Source organism: Pseudophryne corroboree, chromosome 1 (assembly GCF_028390025.1).
Source record: "Pseudophryne corroboree isolate aPseCor3 chromosome 1, aPseCor3.hap2, whole genome shotgun sequence".
Classification (NCBI taxonomy): domain Eukaryota; kingdom Metazoa; phylum Chordata; class Amphibia; order Anura; family Myobatrachidae; genus Pseudophryne; species Pseudophryne corroboree.
The window spans coordinates 84,151,804-84,179,200 of NC_086444.1; the positions used below are offsets into that span (position 1 = coordinate 84,151,804).

Consider the following 27,397-nt stretch of genomic DNA (forward strand, 5'->3'; position numbering starts at 1 on the left):
AGCTACTTGGTCAGGGGCAAACACATTTGCAAAATTCTACAAATTTGATACCCTGGTTGAGGAGGACCTGGAGTTCTCTCATTCGGTGCTACAGAGTCATCCGCACTCTCCCGCCCGTTTGGGAGCTTTGGTATAATCCCCATGGTCCTTTCGGAGTCCCCAGCATCCACTAGGACGTTAGAGAAAATAAGAATTTACTTACCGATAATTCTATTTCTCGTAGTCCGTAGTGGATGCTGGGCGCCCATCCCAAGTGCGGATTGTCTGCAATACTTGTAAATAGTTATTGTTAACTAAAGGGTTATTGTTGAGCCATCTGTTGAGAGGCTCAGTTGTTTTCATACTGTCAAACTGGATATAGTATCACGAGTTGTACGGTGTGATTGGTGTGGCTGGTAAGAGTCTTACCCGGGATTCTAAATCCTTCCTTATTATGTCTGCTCGTCCGGGCACGGTGTCCTAACTGAGGCTTGGAGGGGGGGTCATAGTGGGAGGAGCCAGTGCACACCAGGTAGTCATAAATCTTTCTAGAGTGCCCAGCCTCCTTCGGAGCCCGCTATTCCCCATGGTCCTTACGGAGTCCCCAGCATCCATTACGGACTACGAGAAATAGAATTACCGGTGAGTAAATTCTTATTTTACCCCATATTCCAGTTGGAAAAAAAAATAGAAAAGTGACACTAAAACTATAGTGCAAATAGGTTTTATTACCTTTTTTTGAAAGCTCTACTATTATTATCTAAAAATTACAATGATCAATATACCTTTTTTATTTTGTGATTCATTTTGTTACAACTGTTATTTTGAATAAACTAGAAACACATCTTATCATGCAGTTTCATATACTGGTGTCTGTAACAAGTTGTAACATTTGGGGGAGCTGTGTCAGCAATTACATGGATGTCACTACGGCCGACTACACACTAGAGCGGTGTGTACCTGGACAGTGTCGGACTGGGGCATGAAGGGCCCACCGGTGGAATGCAGTGTTAGGGGCCCATGTTTAACCACTTAACTGATGGGTTTTTTCAACAAAAACCGCTCCGAAATTGTCAGGGTTTTTTTTATACGTGAATTAGGTGAAGAACATGAATTTAACCCTATCCAAAATGATTTTATTTTAAAAAAAAAAAAATATATATATATATATATATATATATATATATTTTAGTTTAAAAAATAATAACAATAATAAAAATAATTTAAAACATCGGAACATCGATCGGGAACATCGCGACCATTGCAGCTTTCATTTTGAAAGCCGGGATAGCCTCCAGGTACACAGGGGTAGCTTGGGGGGGTTAATTTACACTCCCCAGCGGCTGCTGTTGTCTGCAGCCGCTGGAGGTGGGGTCCTGCCGTGCTGACCGATCAGCAGTGATGGGCAGCATGGCAATCAGTAGGGGAGAGTGCGGGGAGGCAGAGGGACCTTCTGGTCCCTCTGAAAGCAGCAGCAGCGGAGGGAAGTTTATCTTCCCTGACACTGCTAACACTCTCTATCTGACTGGTCGCATCCTGTGCAATCAGGTCAGATAAAGCACTTGAAGGCATGGTCGCATCTGATGCGACCATGCCAGGCAAGTGGTTAAGGGTGTGGCCTGTCTCAAAAGGGGGGTGTGGCCTGCTGCCACAGAGGCTTGGATAACCAATAGACAGTGCATGGTCTGGGCCCTTGATAAATATATATAGTTAAATACTGCTAGTGCATCATGATAGTGTACCAGAATAATAACAGCAATGCACTGTAGTGAATACATCATAGTCCTGTGCAGTATAATGTAACATATGTATAATGTATAATTCAAGTGCACAGTCTGGAGCATGATCCCTAGAGGAGGGGGTGGGGCCCCCAGGTGGTGGGCCCACTGTTGGTTTCCCCTGTACCCCTGTGTGCCAGTCCAACTCTGTACCTGGACAATATGCTGGCCGACGGGCCTACATATCATATCCGCGGTACACATCAGAATAATAATAATAATAATAATAATTTTATTTATATAGCGCTCTTTCTCCAATAGGACTCAAGGCGCTTAACAGATACACAGCATAATATAGTACAGAAAAATAATGAAGTACATTTTTCATAAAATACAGAAGCATGAAGATACTAAAAGAGATACTATGGAAATGCTTGAGTAAACAGGAAAGTCTTGAGTCTACTTTTGAAGGATTCTATAGTTGGGGCCTCTCGCACTGTGCTGGGAAGTGAGTTCCATAGAGTCGGAGCCGCATGACTAAAAGCTCTACCCCCAGATGAATTACGGTAGATTCTAGGTACTGCTAAAAGTCCTTCATCTACAGATCGCAGTAATCGAGTGGGGCAGTATGGGATCAGAAGCTGTTTCAGGTACCTTGGGCCTTGGTCATGTAATGCTTTGAAACTCAGTAAGCCAATCTTGAAGAGGATTCGCCATCTTACAGGCAGCCAGTGAAGGGAGTAGAGGATGGGTGTTATGTGGCTGGAACGGGGCTGGTTGGTTAACAGCCTGGCAGCTGTGTTTTGCACCAGCTGTAAGCGTTGCAATTCTTTTGCTGGTAGACCAAGGTAGAGGGCATTACAGTAGTCTAATCGAGATGATACAAATGCATGTATGACTTTTGGCATATCATCTGAGGGAATTAAGTGCTTGATTCTGGCTATGTTCCTCAGGTGAAAGAATGAGGATTTGATTGTGGCTGATATCTGATGTTTAAGTGTCAAGCCATCATCCAGGACAACGCCAAGATTCCGCACATGATCACTGGTCTGTAATTCTGAATCCCCGAGTGTAAGTCCAGTTGGTTGGCTATGCTGCAGTCTTGTCCTTTGATGTTGCGGTCGTATTATAAGGACCTCTGTTTTATCCGGGTTCAGTCGCAGCCAACTGGTGTAATGAACAACGGAACGATCTCTCGTTCCGTCCTTCATTACACAGAATGGCGCCACATGTTCTATCGCAGCACTGCCAACCGGAAGATATCACATGTGACTGCGGGAGTGCGCAGATTGGCCGTACATACTGAATGAGCCAGCCGATATGTTGTTCCAATTTGTCCGGAAACTACATATCAGGCTGATATCACTGATGTTCTATTGATGTGTGTCCCATGGTTGCGTCTTTGTACACAAGCGGCAATTCAGAGAAGCAGCCAGTGGGAGTCTCCATGAAAATCCCAGCGGCTGTGACATTTGCATATTATCGCACGCCCACTGCATACAAATTTGCAGCTGCAGGGGCATTAGCATATATTTCTGACTCAGGCCCTAAATGTAGGTCGTCCCAGTGATCGATCATGTGCTGCTCGTTATCAGGGTCCTACTGTGATGCATGGGGCTAGAGATCCCTAGAACACTGCTTTCCTGTGTGTCTAATTATTATAATTTTGGATCCCCCCAACCTCATACACCCACAACCATTATAGACCGTTGAACTGCAGCAGACTATGAAACGCGTTCCTAAGGCCCCGCCCACTTCCCTTGTGAAATGTGCATCATTCAAGAATGCAGCCTACTCACTCGGGAGAGTTCCATGGAGTTGCTGAGTCTCCCGGACATTCCAGGAGACTACATAAGTATTGCTTTAAAGCCTTCAACTCCTTATGGCTCTTGTTGATCCCCTGTAAAAACAGCTGAGGGACTCCTAATTGTAATTTAATCTTCCAGTCGCAGTCTAGATGCTCTTGCCAGATTCACTTTTTGGTTGGTCAGCCGGATTGTATCTTATCCAACCTCCACCTCACCGAAGAGCTGAAGTGCACAGATCCCCTGATCCATTGGGTGAATGTTATCTGTAGAGTACTTTGGTCTATAGCAGTGTTTCCCAACCACTGTCCTTAAGGCACACTAACAGTCCAGGTTTTAAGGATAGCCATCCTTAAGCACAAGTGGCTTAATTAGTGCCTCAGCTATTGACCACCTGTGCTCACGCGTGGATAGCCTGAAAACCTGGACGTGTCTTCAGGACACCGGTTTATAGTAAATAAATTACATTGCCAGGGGTAACATTTCTTAACAATGATAAACAGATACAGATGTGTCCACATATACATATATTTGTCGATGGTTGTCAAATTGCGTCGAATTGCCCCAATTAGTGCATAACAGACTTTGCGACTTCGCTGTTTCAAAACTGTAATCCTCCGTAGTAGTAGTAATCATGTAGTACACTATAAGCAAAATGAGTCTCAAAGTAGCAAAGACTCAAAGGGGTATATTCAATTAAAGTCAGATACATTCCGACATGTATTTGTCGGAATGGATCCGACAACCCCAATTCAGTCCCATCTTAATTCGACTGTTTCAAGTCGAATTAAGATGGGACGCAGAGGAGGAGAAGGGGGGGGAGCGAGCCGAGGGGGCGACAGCCGGCGGGCATACAGGGAAGATCAGTGCTACAGTAGCGCTGCAGCAGGATATCACTCAGCCGCCCGACCTCACGGCAGCTTCCACCCGGCTCCAGCAGTGTGCTGGAGCCGGGTGGAAGCTGACGTGAGGTCGGGCGGCAGAGTGACATCCAGCTGCAGCGCTACTGTAGCGCTGATCTTCCCTATATGCCCGCCGCCTGTCCCCCCGTCTCCCTGCGGCTCCCCCCCCCCCCTCGCCTCCTCTGGGTCCGCATCTCAGTCCGACATCACTTTGATGTCGGACTGAGATGGTCGAAAAGGGGGCCAAAACCTGTCGGATTTGGCCCCGTTTTCGACATAAACACGTGGATTGGCAGCTATTCCGCCGATCCACGTGCTTTTCGACAAGTCAAATTTATCGACTTGTCAAAAAATTTAGGAAAATATTAAATAGGTTGAATCAGGATTCGACCTTAAAAAGTCGAAAACTGCCGTCTTTTCAATAGACGGCAGTTTTCAACTTCTATTGAATATACCCCAAAGTAGCAAAACTAAGGAAATATATGCCGTCTGTGTACAGTAAAAAGGTGAGGAGCCCATGTTTATCTGCTACTTTATACTAATTATTTTGCAACAAAAACACTAATAAAGTAGTACATTAAAGGGCCCTACACACTAAGCAATAACACTGAAAGATATGAATGTTCTCGTTCATTAATGAACGAGATAGTGTTCATATCTTTCAGTGTGTAGGCACCAACGAGGAACGATGCGCGCCTCACGCTCGTTCATCGTTGGTGCCGGCTCGTTTATGCATGCAGGCCAATATGGACAATCTCGTCCATATTAGCATGCAGGGCTATGGGGCCGGGTGACGAGGGGAGTGAAGAAACGTCACTCCTCCCGTCACCACCCACCAGCCCCCCCGGCTGCCAGGTACCTCGGCGACACATCGCACTGTGTGTAGGGTCCATTAGACACATAACTGAGGAATAAGTTCACGGCACGGGAATCACTCCAGGCATCTCACGCCGAATGGCACAAAACAATAGGTGTATGAACACTCATCTGTAGTTGGCTAATCCGTTCATTGCCGAGGATTACGGCAAATTTTGCTGCACACCACTATGGACTACAAAGGAAAATCTGTGACGCTTGTGGCCACGAGTTGCCCGGAAGACAGTCTGAATTGCCACCATAGATGGAATGTGCAGATAAATCATAAATACATTGCACATTTTCCATAGATGTAGTATAAAATCCATTCCATTCAGTTTAAATGGCACATACTGTACCCTGGACATCTGTGCCCCACTGCAATTCCTCAGTGTTGCTGGTTTTTGTCTCTTACGCAGTGGTATCACCTTGAAGCTAGAGAGCTGAACATGGAGCAGTGTTTTCTGTCCTGACACAATGCTGTGCCGCTGTAATTACACAGTCCAGCCACTACTGTCAACGTGATGTTTGGACGCTTCATGTCTCCCCGGCTGACAGGTCTCATGTCTCCTCGATGTGGCCGGTCAAGTGTAGCAAACGAGACATACAATTCAAACAACACATCACAAACCAGCAGGGACGATATTAGGCTTGGCATTCTATGAAAGAAAACATTTCTATGTTTTTCTACTACCCAAAAATAGCTTTTTTGCAACAGTAGGAGACAAGGCTGAGCTGCTCCTTTTTTCTGTTTTTTTTTTTTTGAGTCATAAAGTGGTCTGTGTGCAAATCAACACAGGACTCTGGAGAGCTGCAGAAGTTTGTCTTTATTAGCTGCAAGTCATAGTGAACAATAGCTGCGGCAGCACTTCCTGCATAACAGAATCTTCCCGTGTAACAAACACTTCCTGTTTGACATGTGGATAGCAGTAGTGCAATCCACACACATCTGCAATACCTGCCTACTCTCCCAGAATGCCTAGGAGACTTCAGATATTGCAGGTAGTCCTCAGACCCCAAGAGGAGTCGGCGGCCATAGCTTGTTCTAAAACTTGCAGTGCGTTACTGATTTCTGATATTATTATTTATAGGTGTCAATCCGATTAGCCGCGATAATCTCGCAGGAGCGAGTCATCACGGCAGCGGCCGCACTTTGCCCGAATTTGCACAAAAATGCTCGCCACCTCATAGAGATCCGAGCAATTTTGTGCAAATTGGGGCTGATTTCAGGCTGCGCGGCTAATTGGATCGACCCCAAAGTGTATTATTATTTTGTTTATTTATTAACCATTATTTATATAGCTGCAGCATATTTCCACAGCTCATACCAGTAGAAACAAACACAATGATAATACAGGGCAGGTCCGTGTACATTTACTAAAGAGCCTAAAAAGGAGACCACCACTTGTCTGTGAATCTACCCCTAGGTGTTAACAAACAAATAGGAATCTTATACCCTACTCTCTGTTTAAGTCCAGTTTACTATATGGGTCTTTAAACAGGGCCCATATTTAGATAGCAGTCAGCATTATTTCATGAAAAGCATTGAAACCGAAATATGATATGTATATCAATTCATCAGAACCCCCGAGAGATCTCTGAGTGACTAGCATTTCTCACCGAATAGCAGGAACACTGACTTCTCCTAATTGCAACATTCCCATGTGTTAATGCAGTACACAGTGCGTGATGTTCTAACATACTGTACTGCGCTAAGTAAACTCTATCATTTCGTTTATACTGTCTTAATTGATGGGGTATGTCAAGTGCCTTATTTCACAAAAACAGCCAAATGGCTTACAAATATCTGGTTCTTGTTCTTTGCTTTTATAGCAGGTTATCAAGTTTCTGAAATTGAATGGAACATTTATTTTCCTAGAGCAGGGGTGGGTAACCTTTTTTCTACCAAGGGCCATTTGTCTATTTATAAAATCCTTCGGGGGCCATACAAAAATTGTCAACTTAAAAATGACTCTGCCCCCCAGTATTTATGCCCCCAGTAGTGCCCTTAGTGGTACTGAGTGTGCGCACCAAAAAATGGGTGTGGTCAATTAAAATGGGACGTGATACACATATGCCCCCAATAGTGCAGTGCCAGATACACATATGCCACTGCAGTGCCAGAGGGTGTAGTACGGTATGCCGGCGCTCGGGCTCCCGGCGACCAGCATACCGGTGCCGGGAGCCCAACCGCCGGCATACCGACAGCGCGGCGAGCGCTAAGGATCCCCTTGCGGGCTCGCTGCGGGCACGGTGGCGCGTTACGCGCGCCACACTATTTTATTCTCCCTCCAGGGGGGTCGTGGACCCCCACGAGGGAGAATAGCTGTCGGTATGCCGGGTGTCGGGATTCCGGCGCCGGTATAATGTGCGCCGGGATCCCGACATTCGGCATACTGAAGACCACCCGTGCTAGATACACATATGCCGCCATAGTGCCAGATACACAAATGCCCCAACAGTGCCAGATACACAAATGCCCCAGCAGTGCCAGATACATATTTCTCCACACATGCCCCCCACCCCCCAACCCACTGTGCTCAAACCAGCCAATCAGATTACATGAGCTAATCAGAGCTCGCGGACCGGCCGTGGCGGCTGTGGCTGGTTTGAGATCCTACCCGCCGCTGCCACCGGACATAGCTGCGCTCTCCTCCCTGTCCTGACAGCTGAGACACGCCGCTGCCAGACTGAGGGGCGGTGTGTCTCGCTGACACACAGCAGCGGGTGGGCCAGAACAAACGGCTTTGTGGGCCTTATACGGCCCGCTGGCCGGGGGTTCCCCACCCCTGCCCTAGAGCATAGTTAGTGGTCCTGCTTTCCATATCTAAATTAAATGAACTTGACCATGCTGAAACGCATCCCCTGGTGGTATGTTACGTAGTAATTCAGCCGAGTGTTCCGATCACAAGATTCCAATCAGTTTGCCAGCATGGATTTCGTGCATTCAGTGAGTGCGGCCTCATCGAGGTGTTCTTAGAGCAGACGGTATGTCAGAAGAATTTGATATTGCTGCCGCTTGACTGCAAAAAAATGACGGAAGCTGTGATCATAATCTCTGATCAGATAACTAGAACAAACATTGGGCCAGACCAACCTGTAGTCAATCCTGGTATGAGAATATGCACCGAGTTATAGGCCAACTCATAGCCAATCCAAGCACAAGAACATACCCAGGGTTAAATCGTCCTGTATCCAAACCACACACGAGGACATACACAGAGCTAGAACAAATGGAAGACAATCCAAGAATAAAAAAATTGCACAAGCTAGACCAGATTATAAGTAATTCAAGTACAAGAACATACACAGGGCTAGACCCACCTGTAGCCAATCCAGACATGAGAATATACATTGGGTTAGACCAACTCATAGCCAGTCCAAGCTCAAGAACATACACAAGGCTTGACCAACCTGTAGCCAATCCAAGCAATAGAACATGCACTGGTTTAAACCAACTCTTAGCCAACCTAAGCATGAAATACACAAGGCTAGATCAACCTGGGGCCAATCCGTTGACACAGAACTAGAACAGATGGACGCATAATCACATGTATAGAGCTAGACCAGCTCATAACCAATTTCAGTATGAGAACATACACAGGGTTAGACCAACATGTAGACTAACTGAGCATGAGAATACACATAGGCCTAAAACAAACAGAAGCCAATCCAAGCATGAGGACATACACCGGGCTAGACCAATCTGAAGTCCTCCAAGCATGAGAACATAAAAAACGGCTAGTCCTTTAACCAATCAAAGCAATGAGTACTTTCACATGTAGTCACATTCACATGTGTAAGCAACATAGAGGCTTTATCATGCTTCTCAAAACATGAACCGTATTAATCAGGGCAGTGTTTGGGAGCATGACATGTATGTTTATGTTTCTATGACTGCTAAAGAAGGGCATGGCCAAATTTTATGTCTTGTCCCATACCCTATTCTAAGTGCTTCTGTTGTTCTTGTCCCTTGCAATCTTCTAAAAACACCTCCTCATTGCTGAATGCAATAGTCCTGATTGCCTGGATGATGGGGCGTCCCCCTGGCATTGGAACTGCCCACTCTAAAGAGGTACAAGTTAGAGGTATGGATTTTGACTATTTGTAAATGCTCACTCCTGTTCTTTGAAACCAATATAAATAAAACTAACAAAAAACATTTTTACTTGCGGGAAAGAGACTGGTCAAGGCAGAGAGTGGCTTTGAGTTGGCTTATTTCCCCAAGTATTACGAAGATTCATGATGCTGACATTACGGATGCCTTCTGTGATCCTGCTGGGACACAAAGTATGTCAGTCTGGACACAGAGGTCCTATAATGGGCTGTTTTCTGACAACAAGGGTCTCTAACAGAGATGTCGATTCACCTCTTTGTCTTTTCATCTCTTGGTTGTTAATGTATTATATCATGTTCTTTGTGCCCTGGGTACTAATCCCAGTGCAGATAACTGCTACAATGTATCCTCTGGTTGCGGTTTTGCATTCATTCTCCCGGATTGGTATAGCATTAGCAGTATTGAAGGTGATTAATTGAAGGTTTATGTGAGAGCTTTACTGCTGACAAATAGCCTTACTGGATTTAGGGTTCACTAGGGAGAATGGTAACCTCATCTATCTACAGTAGACGCAATTTGTTAAAAACATGGAGACCACAATGTTGGAGCAAAAGATTTAAACATCTGTATTTTTAGAGGTAATCCAATTAATATACATAAATACTTGGATTTTTTTTTTTCTTTTTGCAGTACTGCATAAGGGACCCTGAGGATTCATACTCACTTGTAGACTGCACACTTGTTAATTACCCAGTCAGTGTTTCTAGGTTTTAGCAAACCTGATATTCTCTAGGTCCTTGGGGAGACACTGGTTACCCGTGATATGAATGGCATACAGAATCATGCTTTAAATAGATGTACATCAACTCCCATGCAAGCTAGAACTGAATTGAAAATTGCTACAGACATTTCTACACCAGCTTAACTTGTAGGATTCTGGGAGAATTCAGCGCTTGAAAGGTAGATTATTATATTGATACTGTATATACAACAAAATTGTTTGTGTTTATTGGTGCTCGTGTACTCCCATCCCAGAGCTGAGATTTGACAGATAACTTGGTTTGGTTACGCCCATGTGTCATTAACCCAGATATATGCGTCAGGGAGACACCCGTCATATAATTAGCGGTTTAATGAAGCTTGCCTAGGTATCACGCAAGTGGTAAAAGAAATTGTGTATAGTTACTCATCAGAATTTTCGGTGCAAAACTTCAAGATCTAGGTGATATATAAGGCTGTGATACGAGGTTATGTTATCACCGTGCCTCTCAGGGGATCCGTTCAGGAAACCAGGGTTCGAGACCCCGGCAGTCAGAATACAGATGCCAGCATCTCGATATGGAACCAAATGCGGTTTCTGGGATCCCGAATGCCGGAATCTCAATCGATCTCTGCTAGGAGCCCTCATTGGTAAGCCGTGGTAAGGGGGAGGGTTAGGATTAGGCTGTGGAGAAGGGAGGGTTAGGGTTAGGCTGCAGGGAGGGGGGTTGTAACTGCCATTTTACAGGCTGTTTATAAATGGCAGAAGCTTATTGGCTGGTACTTTATCTCTCTCCAAGGTCTGATACATCTGCCCCACAGTCTTTTCAATGTATGGGTGAATGAGTAAATGGGAGTGATGTTAGGGCTGTTCCGCTAACAGTAGTCAGTGATGTTGGAATACATCTCTCTAAATGCTCTAGAAATTTGGCAATTAAACAGAAAGAGTTTCTACTTCTCTTCTATGAAAATTAATACAGTAGACTACTCGGACAAGAAGTGGATTTATGGCACTTCTAGTGGGACTGTCCACTGGTACAGGATGTCTGGGATATCTGTTTTCAATATATTATACGACTTGCTTCCTATTACAGTTACTAAAACTGCCTGGGTTGCATTATTTGGCAGACACGTTTACTATATAAGTAAACTTTATAATAAACTTAATACATCCCTGGGTGCGCCCTGGCCTCCACCTGGAAGCAACCCCTTCCTTTTAGAGTAGCTGTAATTATTACACTTTGGTGGATATTTTACAAAGATTAAAATGAGTGAACATACAGTAGACCATAGAGGCATTCTAATATTACATCCAGACCTGATTCCCTGGTTGGGTTTGGCCTTGGGCAAGTGGTTGGCTTTGCAGTTTTGGGAGTCTTATGGCAGCCATGCTTGTCTCAGAGTATCTAATGTTTGGTGCCCAAGACGTGGTCATATTAGTTAATGTTTATATATTTTTTTCTTCTTTGTTTTGTTTATTGTTCATGTGCACTTTGTATGTAGTCCTGGTCACCCCTTGAATAAATCTGCCAAGTTTGTATCACTATGACCCTGTTCCCATTATCGTGAAATTTTCTTTGCTGTCAAACATCTATTGTGCCATCAGTATAATCGGGACCTTCCATTCATACTCAGTAGTTGCTAAGATTTGAAAGGAGATGCATCGGACCTTCTAAAGTCAGCAAGTGGTGAAGTTGAGCAGCTTTGTAGCTATCGTTTATCAAGTACATTCTATAACATGATTGGTAGATTCTAATAGGTTGCTATGGGCAACCTTACCAATCCTCTTGGATATGAAGAATATGATCAGTTCTATCAAACCTTCTCATGTCCATGTAGTACCCTCAAAGGCATAAATAGCTGTTTATCATGAGTTTTCGGTCATGTGTTTGTCTACTTCTGCTTTTACTTGCATGCTTATGTACAGTATCAAATATAAACCTGAAAATGTTTCAATGATTATTAATATAAGCAAATTCTGATGATAATTCAGGTATGGTCAATTGCTTTATTGGTTTTGTAAATGCACTAGATGTTGACTAGGTCTTAATGCACCCAAATCTGAAGATGTTGTAGGTCAGGCAGGCGTTACTCTATCTCATTGTCCGCAAGCACAGCACAGTGGATGATACATATCATTTAGGGATGATCAAGGAATGTTTATTTTGTATTTAGTGTTTCACTTCTGATCTAAGCACACTAGAACGTTAAATAATTGGGACACAGAATAATAATATAAAGAGGCAAAGATTCGCTGACCTCTGTATATCTCACTTCTGGTGTAATGAGTAAGGAATCATTGTTCATGTGTTATTTGGTTTTTATTCCAGAGCGTTGTTCGATGTCTGTGGCACCCCAAGTTGAATCAGATCATGGTGGGCACTGGCAATGGACTTGCCAAAGTATATTATGATCCAGTTAAAAGCCAGAGGTAGGGTTGCTTTATTTTTGGTTCTTGTTTAGAAATTTGCTGTGTTTGAATTTTACATGTATTGCTTCCTGTCCCTCTTCTTCCTGGCCATGATCTATGGGTTACTTATTCCTATGTGTAGATTGACAAAGTAATTTTTTCAAGAGAGGGTAGTTTGGTTTGTGTGGGCAGCAAAGTGCATGGCTTAGATGTGGAGGAGAGTGCACCGTGGCCCAGATGTGAAAAAGAGTGCGAGATTGCCAAGATGTGGAGGAGAGTATGTGCCGTGGTCCAAGATGTGCAGGAGAGTGCACCATGGTCCAACATGTGCAGGAAAGTGCACCATGGTCCAAGATGTGCAGGAGAGTGCACCATGGTCCAAGATGTGCAGGAAAGTGCACCATAGTCCAAGATGTGCAGGAGAGTGCACCATGGTCCAAGATGTGCAGGAGAGTACACCGCGTCTCAGATGTGGAGGAGAGTGCACCATGGTCCAAGATGTGGAGGAGAGTGCACCATGGTCCAAGATGTGGAGGAGAGTATGCACCGTGGTCCAAGATGTGCAGGAAAGTGCACCATGGTCCAAGATGTGCAGGATGGTGCACCATGATCCAAGATGTGCAAGAGAGTGCACCATGGTTCAAGATGTGTAGGAGGGTGCACCGTTGGTCAGATGTGGAGGAGAGTGCACCGTGGTCCAAGATGTGCAGGAAAGTGCACCATGGTCCAAGATGTGCAGGAGGGTGCACCGTGGCTGCAGTTTTCTCTGTACTCATTCTACAGTGCCAAAGTCTTCTTGTTTTTGGCTTTGCTTCAAAGCAATAGATAATTATCATTAATTTGCTGATAGTTTTGTCTGTAGCATAAACTTACCGCACATGGCTGAATCTCCAGTCTTATTGAGAAATAGATACTGACTCACCAAATGACACCTGAGTGTAGTGCAATAGTCTTGTAATAAATAACATGATAGACCTACACTCTTATGACACCGTGAAAACATAATATATTTGATTATCTTAAAGCAATGCTGTGTCAGGGCTTTCAGCGCCCTGTGTGGCCACGCCCATGAGCATATAACATCATGCGGAGGCGGTGGGGCCAGAAGCATCGGGAATTACAGCACTGATCGGAGCATCCTCAGAATGCTCCAGGAGGGGCTGAAAGAGCTGCGGTGTGCATGTCTTTCGCATACAAAGGACTCTCCGGCAGCACTGCAGCAGCAATTCTGCTAACCTGGTGCAGGGACTGTGGGTGGTCATGCGGTGTCCCCCATATGGCACTGTGTGGTGGCCCTGCTCACACACCCTTATGGCACTGCCATAAAGTATATGAAGTCTGATTCTGAATCAGACGTCATGGGTTTGCGCGGATTTCAGCATACTGCGTGTGTGCCGTATGAGGTCACAAGTGCGGACAAAGTGATCGGACCACTCTTTAAGTAAAATGGGCTTTCTGCTGCGGGGTACACTGGGCTCGACAAGTCTGGACAATGGGGTGTAGAGTAGGATCAGTGGCGCAAGTTCGTCCCAGTTGCCCAGAGGCAAGATAAATATTGGTGCCCCCCCCTATATTTAGATAAATATATGTATGTATGTATGTATGTGTGCGTGGAGTGTTCTGAATTTTTTTTTATATACTGTATATACATTTCATTGTCTTTTATTTCTCTGACGTCCTAGTGGATGCTGGGAACTCCGTAAGGACCATGGGGACTAGCGGCTCCGCAGGAGACTGGGCACAACTAAGAAAGATTTAGGACTACCTGGTGTGCACTGGCTCCTCCCTCTATGCCCCTCCTCCAGACCTCAGTTAGAATTTTGTGCCCGGCCGAGCTGGTTGCACACTAGGGGCTCTCCTGAGCTCTTAGAAAGAAAGTATATTTAGGTTTTTTATTTTCAGTGAGATCTGCTGGCAACAGACTCACTGCTTCGAGGGACTGAGGGGAGAAGAAGCGAACCTACCTGCTTGCAGCTAGCTTGGGCTTCTTAGGCTACTGGACACCATTAGCTCCAGAGGGATCGAACACAGGCCCAGCCTCGGTCGTCCGGTCCCGGAGCCGCGCCGCCGTCCCCCTTGCAGAGCCAGAAGCAAGAAGAACGTCCAGAAAATCGGCGGCTGAGGACTCCGGCCTTCATTAAGGTAGCGCACAGCACTGCAGCTGTGCGCCATTGCTCCCCATGCACACCACACACTCCGGTCACTGATGGGTGCAGGGCGCTGGTTGGGGGGGGGGGGGCGCCCTGGGCTGCAATATAAATACCTTAACTTGGCCAGAGGATAGGTCACGTTGGGAGACATCCCCTAGGGTGGATAAAGCGCTCACACGTCTGTCAAAAAAGGTGGCACTACCGTCTCCGGACACGGCCGCCCTAAAGGAGCCTGCGGATAGAAAGCAGGAGGCTATCCTGAAGTCTGTATATACACACTCAGGAATTATACTGAGACCGGCTATTGCTTCAGCATGGATGTGCAGTGCTGCAGCTGCGTGGTCAGATTCCCTGTCGGAAAACATTGATACCCTAGATAGGGACACTATATTGCTAACCGTAGAGCATATTAAAGACGCTGTCTTATACATGAGAGATGCACAGAGGGATATTTGCCGGCTGGCATCTAAAATAAACGCAATGTCCATTTCTGCCAGGAGAGGATTGTGGACTCGGCAGTGGACAGGAGATGCAGATTCTAAAAGGCACATGGAAGTTTTGCCTTACAAGGGTGAGGAGTTGTTTGGGGATGGTCTCTCGGACCTCGTTTCCACAGCGACAGCTGGGAAGTCAGCATTTTTACCCCATGTTCCCTCACAGCCAAAGAAAGCACTGTATTATCAGGTACAGTCCTTTCGGCCCCAGAAAGGCAAGCGGGTTAGAGGCGCGTCCTTTCTGCCCAGAGGCAGAGGTAGAGGGAAAAAGCTGCAACATACAGCCAGTTCCCAGGAACAAAAGTCCTCCCCCGCTTCCTCTAAGTCCACCGCATGACGCTGGGGCTCCACAGGCGGAGCCAGGTACGGTGGGGGCCCGTCTCAAGAACTTCAGCGACCAGTGGGCTCGTTCACGGGTGGATCCCTGGATTCTACAGGTAGTATCTCAGGGGTACAAGCTGGAATTCGAGACGTCTCCCCCTCGCCGTTTCCTCAAATCTGCCTTGCCGACAGCTCCCCCGGACAGGGAGGCAGTGCTGGAGGCGATTCACAAGCTGTATTCTCAGCAGGTGATAATCAAGGTACCACTCCTTCAACAAGGACGGGGTTACTATTCCACAATGTTTGTGGTACCGAAACCGGACGGTTCGGTGAGACCCATTTTAAATTTAAAATCCTTGAACACTTATATAAGAAGGTTCAAGTTCAAGATGGAATCGCTCAGAGCGGTGATTGCAAGCCTGGACGAGGGGGATTACATGGTATCACTGGACATCAAGGATGCTTACCTGCATGTCCCCATTTACCCTCCTCACCAGGAGTACCTCAGATTTGTGGTACAGGACTGTCATTACCAATTCCAGACGTTGCCGTTTGGTCTGTCCACGGCACCGAGGGTATTTACCAAGGTAATGGCCGAAATGATGATACTCCTTCGGAAAAAGGGAGTTTTAATTATCCCGTACTTGGACGATCTCCTTATAAAGGCGAGGTCCAGGGAACAGTTGTTGATCGGAGTAGCACTAGCTCGGGAAGTGCTACAACAGCACGGCTGGATCCTGAATATTCCAAAGTCACAGCTGGTTCCTACAACGCGTCTACTGTTCCTGGGGATGGTTCTGGACACAGAACAGAAAAAAGTGTTTCTCCCGGAGGAGAAGGCCAAGGAGTTGTCATCTCTAGTAAGAGACCTCCTAAAACCAAAACAGGTGTCGGTGCACCACTGCACGCGAGTCCTGGGAAAGATGGTGGCTTCTTACGAAGCAATTCCATTCGGAAGGTTCCATGCAAGGATCTTTCAGTGGGATCTGTTGGACAAGTGGTCCGGATCGCATCTTCAGATGCATCGGCTGATAAATTATGGCCATTAAAGAGGTTTTGCATATTACTGAGGAACCCCCTGTCCCTGACACGAGGGTACACATGTATAAAGAGAAATAGCCTGAAGTCACTTTTCCATCATCATTTGAATTAAGTGAATTGTACGAAAAGGCTTGGGACTCTCCAGATAGGAGACCACAAGTTCCCAAAAGGATTCTTATAGCGTATCCTTTTCCGCACACTGATAGGATACGCTGGGAATCTTCACCAAAAGCCTGGAGACTTGTCTCCACATCAACGTCCTGGAGTTGAGGGCCATATACAACGCCCTGCGTCAAGCGGAGAACTTACTTCGGAGAAGACCGGTTCTGATTCAGTCAGACAATGTCACGGCAGTGGCTCATATAAACCGCCAAGGCGGAACAAGGAGCAGAGTGGCCATGGCAGAAGCGACCAGGATTCTACGCTGGGCGGAAGGCCATGTAAGCTGCAGCAGGGGCCCTGTCTGTTCCAAGACTTACCGCGGCTGCGTTTGACGGCATGGCGGTTGAACGCCGGATCCTAGCGGAAAAAGGAATTCCGGAGGAAGTCATTCCTACCCTGATCAAGGCTAGGAAAGACGTGACGTTGAAACATTATCACCGTATATGGCGGAAATATGTTTCTTGGTGTGAGGCCAGAGCTGCTCCTACGGAGGAGTTCCATTTGGGCCGTCTACTTCACTTCCTTCAAACAGGAGTGACCTTGGGCCTAAAATTAGGGTCCATAAAGGTCCAGATTTCGGCCTTATCCATTTTCTTTCAAAGATAATTAGCCTCTCTTCCTGAGGTACAGACTTTTGTGAAGGGGGTGCTGCATATTCAGCCTCCCTTTGTGCCTCCGGTGGCGCCTTGGGATCTTAACGTGGTGTTACGTTTCCTCAAGTCACCTTGGTTTGAACCACTTAAAACTGTGGAGTTGAAATACCTCACGTGGAAAGTGGTCATGTTGTTGGCGTTAGCTTCGGCGAGACGTGTTTCAGAATTGGCGGCTTTATCGCATAAAGCCCATACTTGGTTTTTCACGTGGATAGGGCAGAGTTGAGGACTCGTCCTCACTTTCTGCCAAAAAGTGGTCTCATCTTTTCATGTGAACCAACCTATTGTCGTGCCTGTGGCTACAAGGGACTTGGAGGATTCCGAGTCCCTGGATGTAGTCAGGGCTTTGAAGATTTATGTGACCAGAACGGCTCGGATCAGGAAGACTGAAGCTTTGTTTGTTCTGTATGCGGCCAACAAGGTTGGCGCCCCTGCTTCAAAGCAGACTATTGCTCGCTGGATCTGTAACACAATTCAGCAGGCGCATTCTACGGCAGGATTGCCGTTACCGAAATCGGTTAAGGCCCACTCCACTAGGAAAGTGGGCTCTTCTTGGGCGGCTGCTCGAGGGGTCTCGGCATTACAGTTGTGCCGAGCAGGTACTTGGTCGGGGACAAACACCTTTGCAAAGTTCTATAAGTTTGATACCCTGGCTGAGGAGGACCTCCTGTTTGCTCAATCGGTGCTGCAGAGTCATCCGCACTCTCCCGCCCGTTTGGGAGCTTTGGTATAATCCCCATGGTCCTTACGGAGTCCCAGCATCCTCAAGGACGTCAGAGAAAATAAGATTTTACTTACCGGTAAATCTATTTCTCGTAGTCCGTAGAGGATGCTGGGCGCCCGTCCCAAGTGCGGACTTCTTCTGCATGACTTGTATATAGTTATTGCTTACATAAGGGTTATGTTATAGTTTTCGGTGATACCGTGGCTATGTTGTTGTTCATACTGTTAACTGGGTAAGTTTATCTTAAGTTATACGGTGTGATTGGTGTGGCTGGTATGAATCTCGCCCTTAGATTTACAAAAATCCTTCCTCGTACTGTCCATCTCCTCTGGGCACAGTTTCCCTAACTGAGGTCTGGAGGAGGGGCATAGAGGGAGGAGCCAGTGCACACCCAGAATCCAAAGCTTTCTTAAAGTGCCCTATCTCCTGCGGAGCCCGTCTATTCCCCATGGTCCTTACGGAGTCCCAGCATCCTCTACGGACTACGAGAAATAGATTTACCGGTAAGTAAAATCTTATTATATCTGCCTCCCCTGCAGTGCACATGGTTAGCCCAATTGCTAACAGAATTCCTGCTGCGATCAACTTGGAATTACCCCCTATGTGCGCTAACTCCTGTCATCTCACTGTGGAGGAACGCATGGTCACTTGGTGACTCGTCATAGTGTCCCCCATACTATTACCACTTTCAAGGGCTATACCTCTGGGTCTCTGGGACATAAACCTGCCTGAAAGTAGACAGGACCTGCTGAATTACAAATGTTGTTCGTATTGTAAATCTACTTTTGCTTTCATGTTTTAAAGTTTACACTTTCATCACAGATTCCATTCAATCTATCCAGAAGTTAAATCGTATAATCCGCTTTGTGATTGATAAAATAATCCAGTTTCTGTGTAGTTGAAGCTGAAGAGGGATCAGCTAAGTCAGAGTTACACCTGTTTTATTGCAGCGCTACTCCTAGATATCGAACAGCTTTACGCTCCTGAAGCAGAGGGATATATGTCACAATTTAATGAGACTGTCTGTCCTGCTAAGCCGGCATTGCTATCTTGCTGTATGGTAATGTTTGCTGTTCTTAGACTGTTTTATTGAGCAGTAAAACCCCTACTTATCCCACCATAATCAAAGTGTTTCCCTGACATAAAGCTGCAGAACGTTCCTGTTTGCGGAGCATTTTCCCATAATGTAGAAGACGGTCGTTAGTAGCAGAGTATTAGGTCAAACTACTTGTGTGCTCACAAATGACTGTACATTCACCCAGAAGCCTCTAGTTTAATCAATCTGCTGGGCTATATAAGGTAGTACGACTGGTGTAATGGTTAGCATTACTGCCTCACAGCACTGAGGTCATGGGTTCGATTCCCACCATGGCCCTAACTGTGCAGAGTTTGTATATACTTGCGTGGGTTTCCTCCGGTTACTCCGGTTTCCTCCCACAATCCAAAAATATACGGGTAGGTTAATTGGCAACCAACAAAATTAACCCTAATGTGAATGTGTGCGTGTACATGTGATAGGGAATATAGATTGTAAGCTCCACTGGGGCAGGGACTGATGTGAATGAGCAAATATTCTCTGGAAAGCGCTGCAGAATATGTGTGCGCTATATAAATAACTGGTAATAAATAATAATAAATAAATAATATAAGGAAAGGTTTGCTGTGAGTGATGGGGTCAGACTGACGGTGCGTGCCTATGTAATATGACTGCTCAAACGTTTTTTTTCACATTCTAAACAAATATTTCCTGTTCTGTCCCAGGTCACCTAAATGGTTTGGTTCTAAATCCAAGTTGGGTAAGGGACCTGTGACGTCACCAGGGGGAGGAGCCAGGCCGAACAGGGTACCCGAAATGTTCGGTGGCGAGCGACGCTTCGCTTAGCTTGCCACCAGGTAACTAAAGGTAGTAGTTGGTGGTGTGGATAGTAGAGGAACTATCCCGCTGGCCTAGCTCCTCCCCCTGGTGACGTGGCTCCTCCCCCTGACATCATAGTCATTTAGGCCACTTGGATCTAGCATCTACCCACCTAAATGTCTGTGTACCCCAGTGATATTATGAAGGGAATAACATCTTTTTCTATCTCTCTCAGGGGAGCAAAGTTATGTGTGGTGAAGTCAAAAAGGAAAGCCCGCCAAGCGGAGACTCTTACTCAGGATTACATTATTACTCGTAAGTAAACGCTATCAATCTTATAGGCGCCATGCAAGCTCTGCCCACTTCTGCAACATCACCTTCAGTTGCTTGGCAATGGTGGGGAGGGATGTCACACTTAGCGGGGTATCCAATTAGCATAATCCCCAATAGAAACCGGCATCGGGGGGAGAGTGCGCCACATCGGGGCTAATTAGATACCCCCCCCGGTGATACGGTTATCTGCGGTCATTGACCAGGGGTAATTGGATACCCCCCTTATTTGCATCATAGTAACCTGTATAGAATGTAATAAAAGGCTTGCAACGGTATGCAGTCAGCATACCGCTCATCGGGATCCTGGCTGTCACAATACCGACGCTGGGATCACAACTGGGGCACCATACCGACACTGGTGTACCGGCGAGGTAGGTGATTCCCCCTATATGGGTGTCCATAGAGGGAGAATAGATCCTGTGGCGAGGGCAGTGACTGCTGCTTACATAGAAGCAGCAGCGATAGCACTAATATTCTAATGCAGCAGGGGGCGTCACACCACCTGCCTCATTACTGATCCGAACTGCGTCCTAGGATACAGTATCTGCCCCTCCCTTACACCGTCTGCCAGCTGTGGGACCCATAAGGGCGGGCAAGCCGGCCGCCACTGCTGCTACCTAGAAGCCAGGAAATCTCTGTCCTCTGACGAAGAGCCAGGCTCATCCCTCCCCTGCAATGGCGTCGACACTGAGGCCGCTGCCCCCTAACGGCATCAGACTGTCAATCATCTGATGCTGATCTGTGTCCGTCGTCGCAAGACCCTTTTGCGCATGCACAAAGTACCGATAATCGGTACTTTGCAACGACTAAAGCTACTCCGACCACATCTGAATGAGGACCATTGTTATGTTCCCTATGCTGAGTTCTATTGGTCTGTAGATATTTTATGAATTGTGATTATAGAGAATTGTAGGACAGTGCTGCTGTCATGTGTGGCATTGTGTTATTGTTATGCATTGAGGCTAAATTACATGTCCGTGAGAATAAGTTATAAGCACAGGCACGCGCAGCCCGTCCAAGAGCTCACACTGCTAGGGAGACGGGACAGACCTAGCCGAGAGAGGAGAAACAACCGGGCCACCGGGAACCGGATACGTTTGGGGGAAGGACAGAGCAGCAAAGAGCAGGGCAAGGTGGGACAGAGCAGGGGGTGGAGCAGCACAGAATAGCTCTCAGAGGGGGGTGGAGCAGCACAGAGTAGCTGTCAGAGGGGGTGGAGCAGCACCAGGGCCAGATTAACAATGAGGCTGATGGAGCTGCAGCTCCAGGCCTACTCTCCAGAATAGGCCCACAGCTTCTGCAGGTCTCTATGCAGCTGTAGATAGGAAACAAATGTTTCCTTCTACTGCAGCCTGCAGCGTTCTAGTCCCCGCCCCCTCTGACATTAACACCTCTACCCACGTACGTAGGCCCGCCCACCCTACTGCTCCCCTCTGCTGGTGTACAATGCTGTGGCTGGTCCCTCCCCCAGCTATGGGCTGCCCTACTGGCTGCTGATGCATTGTGACTAGGAAGAGACGTCTAGATAGCCCCTCCCACCACCAGGACCAGGCCCGCCCCACTCTTGCTCCTATACCCCCAGCCTTCTGTTCCTCCCACCCCCATCTTCAGGCCCACCCCTCCTTGCCCCCTGTCCTATCTGAGCCTGTTCTCTCTATGCTGATTCTCCAGAGGCGGGGCTTCTGTGCATGCAGCCAGGAACCCGAGAAAAGAGACAGAGATATCCTCCTTACAGGTAAATGCCTGTGTAGGGTATGATCTCATGTAATGGGAGGCAGGGTTAGTGCAGTGTAATGCAGTGATCAAGGGTGTAGCTACCATAGGTGCTGGCAGTGCAGCTGCTATGGGGCCCAGAGCTGATAGGGCCCACCTTCCCTGTCACAGTTACATGTGTTATATACATTTTTCGCCATTCGGTGGTACATAGGGGTCCTTTCAAACTTTTTTTCAGCGTGCCTGCGATATATCTAGCTATGCCTCTGGACCTGCTCATTGTAGTGTGGTATAAAATGAACTGTAGTGCATGTTAATGTTATATAATATGAACCGGGGCACTGTAATGAGGCACAATATGAACGGGGAGCACTATATATTATAATGTGAATTGGGGATACTGTGCGGCATAATGTGTACTGGCAGCTCTGAAATGTGACATAGGGTGAACTTAAGCACTAATATGATTCATAAAAGAAACTAGGGCACTACTATGGGGCATAACATTAAATAAGGCGATGCTATGGTTCAGAAAATAAACTAGGGCACTATTATAGGGCATAAAATTAACAACTGCTCCGGAGAAGTGTCTCTCTAGAAGTATTGTCAGTGGGGGCAGAGCAGCACAGAGTAGCTGTCAGTTGGGGGCGGAGCAGCACAGAGTAGCTGTCAGAACAAGGATTGTGCAGCACAGAGTAGCTGTCAGAGCGGGGTTGGAGCAGCACAGAGTATCTGTCAGTTGGGGGCGGAGCAGCACAGAGTAGCTGTCAGAACAAGGGTTGTGCAGCACAGAGTAGCTGTCAGAGCGGGGTTGGAGCAGCACAGAGTATCTGTCAGAGAGGGGGCAGAGCTGCGCAGAATAGCTGTCAGAGCAGGGGCGGAGTAGCACAGAGTAGCTGTCAGAGCAGGGGCGGAAAAGCAGAGAGTAGCTGTCAGAGTGGGGGTGGAGCAGCACAGCGTAGCTGTCAGACAGTGGGTAGTGGAGGAGCAGCACAGAGTAGCTGTCAGATTGGGGGCAGAGCAGCACGGTATCCGTTCAGATGGTCGACCATGTTATGGTCGACAGTCATTAGGTCGACATGGACACTTGGTCGACACATGAAAATGGTCGACACATGAAAAGGTCGACATGCATTTTTTTACTTTTTTTTCTTTTGGGGAACTTTTCCATACTTTACGATCCACGTGGACTACGATTGGAACGGTAATCTGTGCCGAGCGAAGCGGTAGTGGAGCGAAGGCACCATGCCCGAAGCATGGCGAGGGGACGCGGTGCACTAATTGGGGTTCCCAGTCACTTTACGCAAAAAACGATACCAAAAAAAGTTTAAAAAAACTCATGTCGACCTTTTCGTGTGTCGACCTTTCATGTGTCGACCATTTTCATGTGTTGACCATGTGTCCATGTCGACCAATAGTGGTCGACCTAATGACTGTCGACTATTACAAGGTCGACCATTCATACCGGAACCGAGCAGCACAGAGTAGCTGTCAGAGTGGGGGCAGAGCAGCACAGAGTAGCTGTCAGAGCGGGGGCGGAGCAGCACAGAGTAGCTGTCAGAGTGGGGGCAGAGCAGCACAGAGTAGCTGTCAGAGCGGGGGCGGAGCAGCACAGAGTAGCTGTCAGAGTGGGGGCGGAGCAGCACAGAGTAGCTGTCAGAGTGGGGGCAGAGCAGCACAGAGTAGCTGTCAGAGCGGGGGCGGAGCAGCACAGAGTAACTGTCAGAGCGGGGGCGGAGCAGCAGCCAGAGAGGGGGCTGCAAAAATATAAACAGGTACAAAACCCTATATGTGCAGTAGAGGAAGCAGGAGTCCTCAAGTATTTTGCAGTTCTAAAAGCAATGAGTGAGACAAATGTTATACAGCAGATCAGATCCAATCATTCGATTCGAGTGCTTTTGGAATGATAATCATCCTTATATGCTGCGTACATTCTCTGGGGTAGACTTAATAAAGTTTGTAAACATTAAAAGTGGAGGTGTTGCCCATAGCAACCAGTCAGATTGTAGCTATCCTTTCTCTATTGCATACTAGAAATTGATAGACAGAATCTGATTGGTTGCCATGGGCTACACCACCAGTTTTTATTTTTAGAAGCTTTAGTAAATCTACCGCTCTAAGATTATTTTACCAAGCAGCCAAAATTTGTCTGACCTTCCCAATTATTGTGCCTATCTTAAGAATGTGGGATAAACATTTACAGAAACATGGCAGCATGAAGTCAGTAACCTCTGAACAGTTTGTATTGTTCTGACAGCCCAGTAGAGGTAAGGTAATATAGGGCTTCATTCTCTCTTATTCAGATGCCATTATACTGATCTATGGGGGTAATTCCAAGTTGATCGCAGCAGGAAATTTTTTTGCAGTTGGGCAAAACCATGTGCACTGCAGGGGAGGCAGATATAACATGTGCAGAGAGAGATAGATTTGGTGTGGTGTGTTCAATCTGCAATCTAAATTGCAGTGTAAAAATAAAGCAGCCAGTATTTACCCTGCACAGAAACAATATAACCCACCCACATCTAACTCTCTCTGCACATGTTATATCTGCCCCCCCTGCAGTGCATATGGTTTTGCCCAACTGCTAAAAGATTTCCTGCTGCGATCAACTTGGAATTACCCCCTATGTGTAGTTTACTTTAAGAATGTAAAACACAAGTGCCCTGTGTACTGTTTGAATGCGTCCCAGAGACCGCATTGTTGCTGCAATCAGTTTACAGCCCTTTAATCCTGAGTAACGTCACCCAACAGCAGATCACAAAGCAGAAACCTCTGTTTGCCCTTTATATCCTATTGTACATTTAGCTGTCTGCCCATTTTCTGTATTGAATAAAGTTTTCTTTACTGGAATCTCATTTAAATGGAACCAGGTGGACTCTGATCATCTAAGGGGCATTACGCTAAATATAATCCAGAAGCGTACGGTCCCCAAACCTGATTTGGAAGCCTGAGAAACTTGAAGTAGTTGAAGATATCAGCCCTAAACCCATTAAAGTAAAATGTAATCATCTGAGAACTTGGGGGAACTTCCTGATGAAGAACGTAGTCGTTCTAATCGCCAGGGCTGTGTTAGAATATATTGTTTTGCCAGCTAATATGGAAAGGATTACTGCACTCCGTCTCCTACATTTTTCTAACAGCGGGGTTTCCACTTTACCCCCATTGCTCTGGTAAGAACAAGGTTAAAAGTTTGCAACCCGAGCTTTGCCACTCATTTGCCTGCCATTATTTTTCTCCTGCAATTGATTATGGCAGGTAGACGGCGGTGAGCCACATTTTGGCAGGATGTGACAAATGAAAACTGGCAGTGGCTGTGCAAATTGTAACACATGCTGACTTGTGAATCAGTATGAAATAGAGAGAGGAGACCTCCATGTCCTTTCTAAGCACCAGCATATGCCCTGTAACTTATCCTGCACTGGGGTTTTACTGCACCAGCATATGCCCTGTAATTTATCCCGCACTGGGGTTTTACTGCAGCAGCATATGCCCTGTAATTTATCCCGCACTGGGGTTTTACTGTACCAGCATATGCCCTGTAATTTATCCCGCACTGGGGTTTTACTGCACCAGCATGTGCCCTGTAACTTATCCCGCTTTTGGGTTTTACTGCACCAGCATATGCCTGTAACTTATCCCGCACTGGGGTTTTACTGCACCAGCATATGCCCTGTAATTTATCCCGCACTGGGGTTTTACTGCACCAGCATATGCCCTGTAATTTATCCCGCGCTGGGGTTTTACTGCACCAGCATATGCCCTGTAATTTATCCCGTGCTGGGGTTTTACTGCACCAGCATATGCCCTGTAATTTATCCCGCACTGGGGTTTTACTGCACCAGCATATTTTCTGTAATTTATCCCGCACTGGGGTTTTACTGTACCAGCATATGCCCTGTAATTTATCCCGCACTGGGGTTTTACTGCACCAGCATATGCCCTGTAAGTTATCCCGCACTGGGGTTTCACTGCACCAGCATATGCCCTGTAATTTATCCCGCACTGGGGTTTTACTGCACCAGCATATGCCCTGTAATTTATCCCGCACTGGGGTTTTACTGCACCAGCATATGCCCTGTAACTTATCCCGCACTGGGGTTTTACTGCACCAGCATATGCCCTGTAATTTACCCCGCACTGGGGTTTTACTGTACCAGCATATGGCCTGTAATTTATCCCGCACTGGGGTTTTCCTGCACCAGCATATGGCCTGTAATTTATCCCGCACTGGGGTTTTACTGCACCAGCATATGCCCTGTAATTTATCCCGCACTGGGGTTTTACTGCACCAGCATATGCCCTGTAACTTATCCTGCGCTGGGGTTTTACTGCACCAGCATATGCCCTGTAGCTTATCCCGCACTGGGGTTTTACTGCACCAGCATATGCCCTGTAATTTATCCCGCACTGGGGTTTTACTGCACCAGCATATGCCCTGTAACTTATCCCGCACTGGGGTTTTACTGCACCAGCATATGCCCTGTAACTTATCCCGCACTGGGGTTTTACTGCACCAGCATATGCCCTGTAATTTATCCCGCACTGGGGTTTTCCTGCACCAGCATATGCCCTGTAACTTATCCCGCACTGGGGTTTTACTGTACCAGCATATGGCCTGTAACTTATCCCGCACTGGGGTTTTACTGCACCAGCATATGCCCTGTAACTTATCCCGCACTGGGGTTTTCCTGCACCAGCATATGCCCTGTAACTTATCCCGCACTGGGGTTTTACTGCACCAGCATATGGCCTGTAACTTATCCCGCACTGGGGTTTTCCTGCACCTGCATATGCCCTGTAATTTATCCCGCACTGGGGTTTTACTGCACCAGCATATTCCCTGTAATTTATCCCGCACTGGGGTTTTACTGCACCAGCATATGCCCTGTAACTTATCCCGCACTGGGGTTTTCCTGCACCAGCATATGCCCTGTAATTTATCCCGCACTGGGGTTTTACTGCACCAGCATATGGCCTGTAACTTATCCCGCACTGGGGTTTTACTGCACCTGCATATGCCCTGTAACTTATCCTGCAATGGGGTTTTACTGCACCAGCATATTCCCTGTAATTTATCCCGCACTGGGGTTTTACTGCACCAGCATATTCCCTGTAATTTATCCCGCACTGGGGTTTTACTGCACCAGCATATGCCATGTAACTTATCCCGCACTGGGGTTTTACTGCACCAGCATATGCCCTGTAACTTATCCCGCACTGGGGTTTTACTGCACCAGCATATTCCCTGTAATTTATCCCGCACTGGGGTTTTACTGCACCAGCATATTCCCTGTAATTTATCCCGCACTGGGGTTTTACTGCACCAGCATATGCCATGTAACTTATCCCGCACTGGGGTTTTACTGCACCAGCATATGCCCTGTAACTTATCCCGCACTGGGGTTTTACTGCACCAGCATATTCCCTGTAATTTATCCCGCACTGGGGTTTTACTGCACCAGCATA

General features: G+C 46.8%; 1 protein-coding gene across 1 annotated transcript in view; it reads left to right on the forward strand.

The window, feature by feature from the left end:
- Nucleotides 1–27,397, forward strand: part of WDR70 (WD repeat domain 70) — a 672,355-nt gene that overhangs the window by 591,770 nt on the left and 53,188 nt on the right. Inside the window, exons 15-16 of the mRNA XM_063961183.1 lie at nt 12,406–12,506; nt 20,121–20,200. Coding sequence (XP_063817253.1) covers nt 12,406–12,506; nt 20,121–20,200 — 181 coding nt within the window. The remainder of the gene's footprint in view (nt 1–12,405; nt 12,507–20,120; nt 20,201–27,397) is intronic.